At 44.4% G+C, this 10,414-nt stretch overlaps 1 protein-coding gene and 1 long non-coding RNA gene across 2 annotated transcripts; one reads left to right on the forward strand and one right to left on the reverse strand.

The window, feature by feature from the left end:
- Window positions 1-847: 847 nt before the first annotated feature.
- Window positions 848-4,569, reverse strand: LOC144466883 (uncharacterized). Its single transcript, XM_078174749.1, has 3 exons — window positions 4,489-4,569; window positions 4,140-4,233; window positions 848-3,428 (listed from the first exon to the last, which is right to left on the reverse strand). The coding sequence occupies exons 1-3, from the start codon at window positions 4,508-4,510 to the stop codon at window positions 3,236-3,238; spliced, it is 309 nt and encodes a 102-aa protein (XP_078030875.1). The 5' UTR covers window positions 4,511-4,569; the 3' UTR covers window positions 848-3,235.
- A 1,085-nt stretch (window positions 4,570-5,654) lies between these two features.
- Window positions 5,655-6,296, forward strand: LOC117250957 (uncharacterized). The gene is made up of 2 exons (XR_013493302.1): window positions 5,655-5,794; window positions 5,874-6,296. It is a non-coding gene; the product is annotated as an uncharacterized LOC117250957 (long non-coding RNA).
- Window positions 6,297-10,414: the final 4,118 nt, after the last annotated feature.

A 10,414-nucleotide genomic window follows, 5' to 3' on the forward strand; every position in this document is an offset into this window, starting at 1 on the left:
GTGAGATGGATCTGCAGTTTGGTGCGGCGTCTGCAGTGATGCGGGCGCAGCGCAGGACCATCGTGTTGAAGAGGGAGCTGAGCCAGAAGGTGAAGCTTTTGATTTCCTGGTCCATCTGCGTCCCAACCCTCACCTATGGTCATGAGCTCTGGGTAGTGACTCAAAGAATGAGGTCACAGATACAAGCGTCTGAAATGAGTTTCCTCTGTAGGGTGTCTGGGCTCAGCCTCAGAGATAGGGGGAGGAGTCAGACATCTGGAGGGAGCTCGGAGTAGAGCCGCTGCTCCTTCATGTTGAGGTGGTTCAACATCTGATCAGGATCCTCCTGGTCCAGCTGGTAGGAGGCCCCGGGGCAGACCCAGAACACACTGGAGGGATTATAGATCTCATCTGGTCTGGGAACGCCTCAGGATCCTCCAGGAGGAGCTGGAGAGTGTGGTGGACCACATGTTACCTTGAATTTGTGTATAAAACTTTTCTTACAGTCCAACAAAAAGCATTTCTCATGAACTGAAGTCACTGGGGGTGTTCGGTTTTCTGTTTGTGTTCCTTGTTTCATGTTATTCAATCATGTTTAATCTGCTTCCTGTTTTATTTTGTAGATTCCCTCCTCATGTGTCATATCTGGTTTTACTTCCTGTCTTTGTGTGTTTCCCGCCTGTTTTCTGCCACACCTGTCTTCATCAGCCTCGTTAGTCCTTCCCTGTTCCCACAGGGTGCGTCCCAAGTCTCTTAAATTACTGCTAGTGCTACTGTTAGCTGACTTTGCTAGCTGTTTAGCCCCTCCCACCTAGGAAAAAATGCGAGGAGCTAGCGCTAGGAGCGATGAGCGAGCATTGTCGGTTTAAGAGACATGAGACGGCCTTACCCTGAAGCGTCACGTGAAGCGACGTCCATTCCTGATGACGGCGGCACCGCTGGAGCTGGATCTGCTCCGTAAAGCAGCCAGCGTCTGGCGTTACTATGGGTACATCCCAAGTCTCATTATATTCGCTGATCAAAACAGTAACAGTAACCTTGGTCACACACTTCTGCATGTATTACCATTGTTAGTGAGTCATTTGCCGAAGTTTGTGGCAATTAGAGAACGGTCTGTAACCCTGCTATTCCACTGTCACTGTGATGAGCACCATCATTCAATTAACTCACCATCATTCAACAAGTCAGCTGGTGAATGTAATCAGGTGTGGTCACAAACTATCAGCTGCAATGCCAGCTGAAGCCAGTCAACTCATTACCTTAGGCAAGAATGTCAGGTACCAGGGCTATATAAGGGTCAGACAATGTCTGACCCAGTCACATCCACAACAAATGAGAGGAAGGAAATGGAAAGAGGAAAAAAACAGCTTATGCTCTGTGCCTTGTCCACCTGGGATGCGCTCCAGCAGGAGGAGGAGGCATACCTGTTTAAACGCAGGAGAGCTCAGAGGCATGTAGCCATGTGGTTATTACAGGTAATCATCAAACAAATATAATGCTTCATATAATGCTTCAATGAATAGTATGTAAAATTATATCATAAAGACAGAAAACACATTGATAGCTGTAGGTTGTCTAATCAGATATCATGGCACAAGCCCAGACACAAAAGGTGTAATGTATGTCAGCCAGGTAAATAAAATATCATCCTCATAATAGGCCCATATATGATAAGAAACATATTGAAATATAAACTAAAATGTATAATAAATAAGGAAGCATATATCATGGCCTCGGAATATGTTGCCTGTGTGAAACATATGTCAGGATCCAGGTAGTTCAAATGTTGTTATTGCATGAAGAAATGAAGTGTGGGAAGTAACACAGCTTTCTGTCTTTTGTAGATAGAAGGGTCACCAATACATACACGCCTCAACCCTCATGTGCCAGTCCTTGCTGTGTACTTTGATGGCCAGAGGGACCTCATGAGGGACTACAGACTGAGGCGTCAGTCTGTAGTCCCTCATGAGGATCCTGCCATCAAAGTACACACAAGGCTGGTCACATGAGGTGCATGTATTGGTGACCCTCTACTGGTTGGCACACGGCCTATCATACAGTGTGGTGTCCCGGGCCTTTCATGTCCCCAAGAGCACGGTCTGCAGGCTGGTGCACACGGGAGTGGAGAAGATAGCAGCCCTTTGCCAGGAGGTCATCCGTCTGCCCACCGCCGGAGCACTGGACAAGGTTGGCCAGACCTTTGCACGGCTGGCCAACAGTCCAGTGTTCTCCAGGTGCGTGGGCTCCATCGACGGCTGCCATGTCCGCATCAAGACCCCCTCAGGACCTGAGGGCCAGGATTACCTCAACAGGAAGCTCTTCCCATCCATACAGTTGCAGGCAGTATGTGATGGGAAGGGCCTCTTCATCAACACCTTTGTGGGGTATCCTGGCTCTGTCCATGACACCAGAGTTCTGAAGAACAGCAGGCTCTACAGAGTGGCTCTGTATCCTCCCCCAGGTGAGACTAATTGAAATTACATCAACATCCATCAATAACGGGGGACATTGGTGTGGTTCCACCACGTCCCGTGAGGGGGTAACGATGCGGACATGGCCAGCGAGACCGACTGGCAGGGCTGCTCTCGGCTCCTCGTGTGCAACCTGTGGAGCTGCAGGAGCACGATTACCTGTAGACCGTGGGGACATGAAGGCCTGGGACACGGGCCCACCACACTGTATGACAGGCAGTGTGCCTTTTTTGTTTCAGTTAGTGTGTGTATATCTATCTATCTATCCATCCATCTATCCATCTATCTATCTTCCTTAGTTGCCTGTGTTGTCTAAGTTTGAGTTGTGCAACATTCCTTTGCACATTACTCTGAACAGGAATGTGTGAGCATACACTGTCAATTGTGTGGCTGAAATCATTGTTAGATCCAGAATGTCAGGTAACACAGATTCAAGACTGTTGTCCACAACTTAACCATTTAATTGTTACTGTCAGACGTGAATATACTGTGACATAGAATGCATATAACACTGTACACAAGTTAAATGTGTCTTGTATTGCGAGATGTATCAATATAACAAAATAAATATTCCAACTTCAAATGCTGCAGTTTCACTGCAAGGTATCAATATAACAAAATAAAACTGAAAACACTGCAGTCTGGCAGGTACTTATCAACACAAAATTAAAGCATAACTGAAAACACTGCAGCACAAAAAGTCAAAAGAGGAGGAAATAAAAAACAAACTCAAAACTTCTTGGCCACCTCCTCGAACAGGTCCAAGAACCTCTTCCTGTCATGCTTCATGTCTTCAAGACGCTTGTCATCCTTGGCAGCCTGGTCCTTGAGGAACGCCAGCACTGTCCCTCTGGTGGTCCACTGTCTCTTGGGTGGGGGACAGGCAGAGGTGGATGGCCCATCATCCCCCTGTGTGGTGGTGCTGCCACTTGTGCCAGGCTGTGCACTCTCCTCCTCCTCCTCCTCCTATGCCTGCTTCTGGAAGATATCAAAAGGGATGTGTCAGTGTGATGTAGACATACAATCACTAGAATTTACTACATTATGTATCCAACAACAGTCACAAATGCGTTATCTGAATGTGACCTGAGCTCATGAGTACAAAATCTCAACTTGTATCGGATCTTAAGGTTGTCCCACTTCTTTGACACTTGGGCGGGGGACATCTTTCCCTCCACACCCAGTAACTGTGTTATTTCCCTGTGAAGATTGAAACATGTCAACTTATTGCATCCCTGGTATGATCCCAGACACCAGATATTTAAGTTGAATATAAGTACATAGGTATCTCTCTGAAATCAATAAGATGACAACAACAGTAACAAGTACAAAGAACAAACTCTATACAATAAGCAAAGAGATGACAACAAACAATGTTGCTCATGACAGGCCAGACTTTGAGGGACCACACATTAGTGCTAAAGTGCCAAGGTTTTACAGTACTATGTTATTGCACACACAGGTGTGTGTGTGTGATGTTTATTTATCATTAGGTCAGATCACATCTTATGTCTTGTATTGTTGTCTTATTGTCTTGTGTTTTTATACACCAGAGAGGTGTTTTCTACAATTTCGTTGTTTGCTTGATTTACAATGGCAATCCAGGACTATAGTTGGATCATCACTCAGTGCACATGCTTGTGCTGGTGAGTGGAATGGCATTCAGGTAAAATATGAAACTGAACTCACCTCCAGGCCTTCTTTGCCGTGCCTCTCCCCCCCGTGAAGAGCTGCTCGTGCTCGACACGCAGGTCTATGAGCCTGTAGATTTCCTCGTCAGTCACTGTTGAATAAGACATATTTCAGACCTGTTAGACTACCTACAAGCCATGAAACATTATTCCATTCACACGACATGCAGGACAAATGTGGTTCTGGACATGTAGCAGCCGCACATCATCGACAGTCCGATGAACAACGCGTGACTGAAATAAACCTAATTGCAACTAACAATCTTGCTTGAAATATCATTACTCTTTGAAGTACGTACGTGAATTACAGCGATTCATTGCAAAGAATGCATGTAACGGGTACTTACTCTTGTACTGTTTCTCCGCCATCTCGTTCAAATGAGCCAGATGTAGGGGGCGGGTATTTATACGTCAGAGCCTCAAGCTGAAAAAGACTTCCTGTTAGGAACCTCTCAACCATCCTAGCTCGTAGCTGCTTAAAGCTTGCTGCTAACTCCTAGCGCTAGCTCCTCGCTGCACAAATAAGAGACTTGGGACGGCCTAGAAGATGGCGGACCTCGAACGACTTCTGGTTCAAGCGAGGAGCTAGCAGTAGCACTATAAAAATAAGAGACTTGGGACGCACCCACAGTCTTCCCCTCACACCTGTTCTGTATTAGTCTCATTTGCTCCACCCTAGTGTTCCCCTCCACACCCTTGTTGTCAGCCAATCCTCATTCCCCTCCTTCTGCCCGTGTCTCCTCCAGCTGTGTCTCATTCTTGTGATTAGTTTCCTGTGTATAAATACCTGTGTGTTTCCCTTTGTTCTTTGTCAGTTCATCTGCGTTCATCCACATGTTTGTGGTGTTGCTCACTGCTCTGTCTCCTGCCTGGGGCCTGTTGTTCGAAAGTTGAATTAACCAATCCAGGATATGTGGAAAAGCGAGGCTGGACAAAGTCTCATCAGTCCATCCTGGCTTAATTGGTTGTTCGAACGGCAAGCCAGGCTGAGGAGCGGCTATGTCAAGCCAGGTGTAACTTATTCAGGTAAGTGCGCGTCCACGGCTTTCTTAAATAGACCACGTGGGTCGATCACAGTTTCACTGATGCACCAATGGAGATGACACGTGCGGCTTACTTCTTGCCCAGAGAGCAGCGTGTCATCATGGAGACTTATGAAGAGGTTAAACACATAACTAAAAAAGGAAACAGTAGCAATTATTAAGCAGAGAGAAAATGTGTGGCAGACAATTGCAGACCGACTGAATGCGTAAGTATCCTAATCTAAAAATATACACTTCCTGCGCAAATGAATCTGTCATAATTACAATTAAAGTTCCCTTCACAAATTAACAGTTGTACACACTACATAATGTATTAGAAGTCAGTGATGTGGTGCTCATAGAAAATATATTTGTAGCAGGACACAGATGCTGAACAGCCTGACAGCCTGCCTGGAAATATAGTGAGTATTGCCAATTGCTGTGCTAATAGATATGTGTTTTACAGAATTCACAAACTGTCAGACAGCTATATGCAAGTCATCTGAGGAAGCAGATAGTGCTGGCAGATGTCAAGCTCCAGTGTGAAAAGAGGAAGCTGCAGGACATGGAGCTTGACAGACAAATAAAAAAAAACTTAAGGAAACTGGAAATTAAGAAACTACAGAAAGAAGTAAGTGACTTTAATGCACATTGTAAACATGACTGTGATGCAATGTATTAATCAATTATATTTCTCTCTGTCTTCCCAGCTCAAAGCAGACACTGACTCATTACAGTATTTTTCATCTAAATAAAACGAGGTCAAAGAATATTGTGGTTTCATCTTCCTGTTTTCATTCATTGATGTAAAGTACACTGAAGTTATTGGTCCAGTTAACTGGGAATATACCTACCTAATAACCACTAATCATGTGCTACCAATGCCAAATACACCTCCTTGTATGTGTATTCCAACAATTAATCCTTTATTGGAGAGGATATGTGCATGTCAAAGTATCCTTGGGCAAGATGCTGAACCCCAGATTACTCCCAATATTGTATGCATCCTGTGTGGTAGACTGACGGCATTAGCGTGTGTCTTAGAATGGGTGAGTGAGCAGCTGCACACTGCTTAGCGCTTTTATCTTAAGCGCTTTATAGCTACTATGTAAAAATAAAAAATTAAAATAAAATCCTGCTATAAGCAGCTATTTAATAAAAACTGCAAACAAAGCAGCTAGGTAACAACCCCCTGCTATAAAAGCAGCTATTTAAAGAACGAGAAACAAAAAACAGCTCTAAAACCATCAGTATGACTGTCATTGCACAGCTCCCTGCTGTGCGGCGCTGGGTTTGCGGACCCAGCAGTCTGTACAGGTAGCGGTTCCCACCCCCTGAAAAGCGGTACCGCTCATACAGGTGGTCGTCATGGTGGAGCAACGGGTCCGACCTGTCCCACAGCACTCACTCGTGTCTAAATGCTCTGCGCACAATAAGTGCCTCTTCCTCTAGTCCTGCAACCTCATTCAAAACGGACACGCCATTGTGAAGGAAGAAACACACACATATATTGCCCTCATCACTGACTTTATTGAAGACACTTGACGATGCTTATTGATTGATTGATTCTTTTAATGACCACACAGCCAGGCTGGTGGAATTTGTTTCCAGTACAGCTCATTGAAACAGGTTCCAACATAAAGGACATTAAACATAGTCTATAACATAGACCTAGATATACAGACAAACATATTATTACATGAATAATTAGACTATGAAAAAAAGAATGTTTTAAATGTTAACTTTTTTTTTGTAGGCTTAATGTATTTTGTTCAAAAATGAGGCAAATACGTACATAAGAACATGAAATGATGGTAAAACACATTGATTTCCGATCGCAGTGACAGCTGACTGGACAGATAAGGCACCAGGCTAAACTAAGCCTGGTTGTTACCCTGGTCGGGGACCAGGCTAAGTGCACAGAATAAATCTCCATGGCAACATATGTGCCTCTGCTTTTGAACAACCGAATCAATGCTAAATTAAGCCAGGATAACCAGCATGTCCCAGCTTAACCCCTTATCTAGGTTTTGAACAACAGGGCTCCGGTGTCCGGTCTTCTGTTTGGATCTTTGTTTTCAGTTTGGTTTTGCTTCATCAGCTTTATTGAAGCTCATTTTCTGTTGAACCTTCAACCTGCCTGTTGCTCTGCATCTGGGTCCCTCCTGAACTGATGATGACAGGGACCATGTTTAACCACAGCACAGCTACATCACAACATTAGTGTACGACACTAGAACATTAGTTAGTGCGTTCAAAATCATGTGTTAATATAGATGAATCACAGGAAAAATAACGTAAAAACACTTTGAGCCAGTGTGTCATTGAAGGCCACAGTGTCTTTGTCACATGATGGAGGCGAGACGGCGCTGCTCGGCGCCATGAATGGAACATTTACATTTAAAGGGACATTGTGTAACATTTTCAGTTGTTTATCGGCAAAAATTGATGTCTGCATTCATAAATATGTCATCACTGGTGTACTATTACCTCCACCAATAATCTGACTTATTCTCGTAAAAGGAGAATTTCGGATTTGTTTGTACATTGTGCGGGTAAGTCGTCTGTGGGCTTCCATTACATTTCGCCATCTTGAGAATACACCCGCCAGCAAGGGACATACAGCACCGCCTTCGGCGTTTTTGTTGAGAGCCAGGCCAGCACTGCATGACTGAGGAGCTGAAGGAGAGGAGCAAGAGGCGCTTCGCTACTACCCTGGCAAATTTGAAACAAAGTCCCACTCTTTGAGCATAATGCAGGATCATGCATATGCAGGATCATAGGAGACGGAATCCTTGTTGCCAAGAAAGCGCAAAAGGGAATAGAAAAGGCAGCGTGACCGGCGAATTAAAAAAACGAAGGCCCACATCAGGGTTGCCTTTCCCAGGTAGAGAGAGCTGCTGAAGGAGAATGGTAATGCAATAGCCAGTCACGTTGCCTTTTTGACTCCCTTTTGCGCCTTCTTGGCGACGAGGATTCCGTCTCCCGTGATGCTGCATAATACATGATCCTGCATTATGCTCAAAGAGTGGGACTTTGTTATGCTGCAGTAATGCCGGGGTAGTAGCGGCGCTGGCCGCTAATAGTGGCTAACAGCTGTTAGCGGTGCAGTGTTGCAAGGAGAGGGATGAGGTGTGTGAGGTTGAGCCACTTGTCAGTTGTCAAAAGACAAGACGTGATTGGTTTGTTTCAATTTACACCCGCCCCAACAGTCCTACGTTGTAAATACAGCCAGCATGGTGAGGATGCAATATATGATTTTAACGTTAGACGGGAGAAATTCCTACACACTGTGGCTTTAAATAATGCCAAGATGGAACTGTTGATAAGAGCACTGTTCTCTGCAGAGTTTTGGCACCATCGGAGAACACAAGCATTTAGGTCTGAGCTAGCACAGCCTCTGATGCTAACGCTAGCAGCCAACCTTGTCATGCCACACTGGACCAGGTGTTCAGACTGAGTCAGTCTACCTGTGTCTGACTCAGTGTTGCCAGGTGGGAAATGTAGGATTATCGTACTAGAGACTCAAAATTATCGTATTTTGAGGGAAGTTATCGTACATCCGTCAAAACCAAAATAACAATCCTACTGATGCGCTATAGGCAAATATAGTCACTCTAGTGTTTACTTTTTCTCCATTCCACGATAATTATCGTACACCTGGCAACGCTGGTCTGACTGCAAATGGACTGCAGAGCAGTTTGGGTGGTCGAGCACAGGGGGACAACTGTGTTAAACATCCAGCAGCTTCACTACGACACATCTGACAAAAATTAATTTGAACTGAAATGTTTTAAAAACTTTTACAGCAAAAATTATTATGATTAATTGAGGTGAATTAATCAAAGAGCATGTAATGAATTGAATTATTTTAATCACTTCACAGCCATAGTTACAATATTAAACACTTTCATCTGCGAGTAACGTGTGTGTGAAGTCCATTTAAGCAAAGATTAAATGCACACATTATACTGATGCACTGACGTGTTTTAAATGTTAAAGTCTTAGTGAAAATGAATCTGTTTGAGAAGCAGTGGCTCCAGTGTTAAAGCAGGTCGTCCACTAATCAGGAGATCAGTAGTTTGATCCCCAGCTCCTCCAGTCTGCACATCAAGATATCCTTGGGAAAGATACTGACCCCCAAATTGCTCCTGATGACTGTGCTGTCAGTTTGTGAATGTGTATGAATGTTAATGTAACTGAGCAGCAGGTGGCACCTTGTGTGGTCGTGTTGGCAACCAGCATGTGAATGGGTGAAGTCGACATGTAGCGTTTAGGTGCTTTGAGTGGTTGGAAGACAAGAGAAGCACTATACAAGTGTAAATACACTTACAAAGCATCCAACAGGAGACTTGAATCGTGCTGCTTGGGTTGTGTGAGAGTTTGCTGTTGTTAAATGGGTCCTTCTTTACTTCAGTTCATGAAGAATGTTTGCCTTCTTTGGACTCAAAGTTTCTTCACAAATTCAAGGTAACATGCAGGGAACAATTCATGCACAAATGGTCTTTTTGGGATGACATATCCCTTTAAAAAGCTTCAGACTCCTCCTGTTGTGGAAACCAACATCAAAAAATAAAGGCAGTAAGTTGCAGGTATTACACACTATGGGACGAACAAAACTCCACCACTGACCAAAATAACCACATAAAACATCTTTAAACCAATCAGATCCATGAGATTTATTAACAAACCAACATGCAAACAAGACAATAAAATCCCTACGTAGTGGCAGCAGTCTTCTCACCACAGGCCTCCCTCCTCTGCCTCTGCACCTCCCCCATGCCAGGTGAGATGCACCTCGTTAGGTGACGCAGCTCACCTGGGCAGATCTGCACCAGAGGGAAAGAGACAGCAGCACAGAACATGCACAGCTGTAACAACGGGCCTTTGAATCACAGACGTTAACTGTTCACTTGCTTTGACAGTTTCCAATTAGCTGTCTCACTAACACAGAGTCAGTACGTTTACATGGACAGTTTAATGCCACTTTTAATCGGAATGAAAGGCCATTCCGATTAAAAGTGGTCATGTAAATGGTCATTCCAACTGAAAATTAAATCCGATTAAAGGGGGTGGTTTATTCCGTTTGTCATTCCGAATGAAATAATTTTGTGTGCATGTATACACTCATTCCTCTTTAAGTTCATTCCGGTCTTTCCGCTCATGCTCGTTTCCTTGCCCTTCTGGCGCGATGACGTATATAGCGCGCATAGCAACGGGCTGAGATAGAGCAGTCAGACTCGTTGCACTC

The sequence above is a fragment of the Epinephelus lanceolatus genome, chromosome 14 (assembly GCF_041903045.1).
Source record: "Epinephelus lanceolatus isolate andai-2023 chromosome 14, ASM4190304v1, whole genome shotgun sequence".
NCBI classification, from domain to species: Eukaryota; Metazoa; Chordata; class Actinopteri; order Perciformes; family Serranidae; genus Epinephelus; species Epinephelus lanceolatus.

Coding starts and splice junctions, on each gene's coding strand:
- LOC144466883 (XM_078174749.1), bottom strand. CDS start 4,510: ATGGCGGAGAAACAGTACAAGA. Junction 4,234..4,488: donor GGCGGAGAAACAGTACAAGA/GTAAGTACCCGT, acceptor CTTATTCAACAG/TGACTGACGAGGAAATCTAC. Junction 3,429..4,139: donor ACGGCAAAGAAGGCCTGGAG/GTGAGTTCAGTT, acceptor GATATCTTCCAG/AAGCAGGCATAGGAGGAGGA.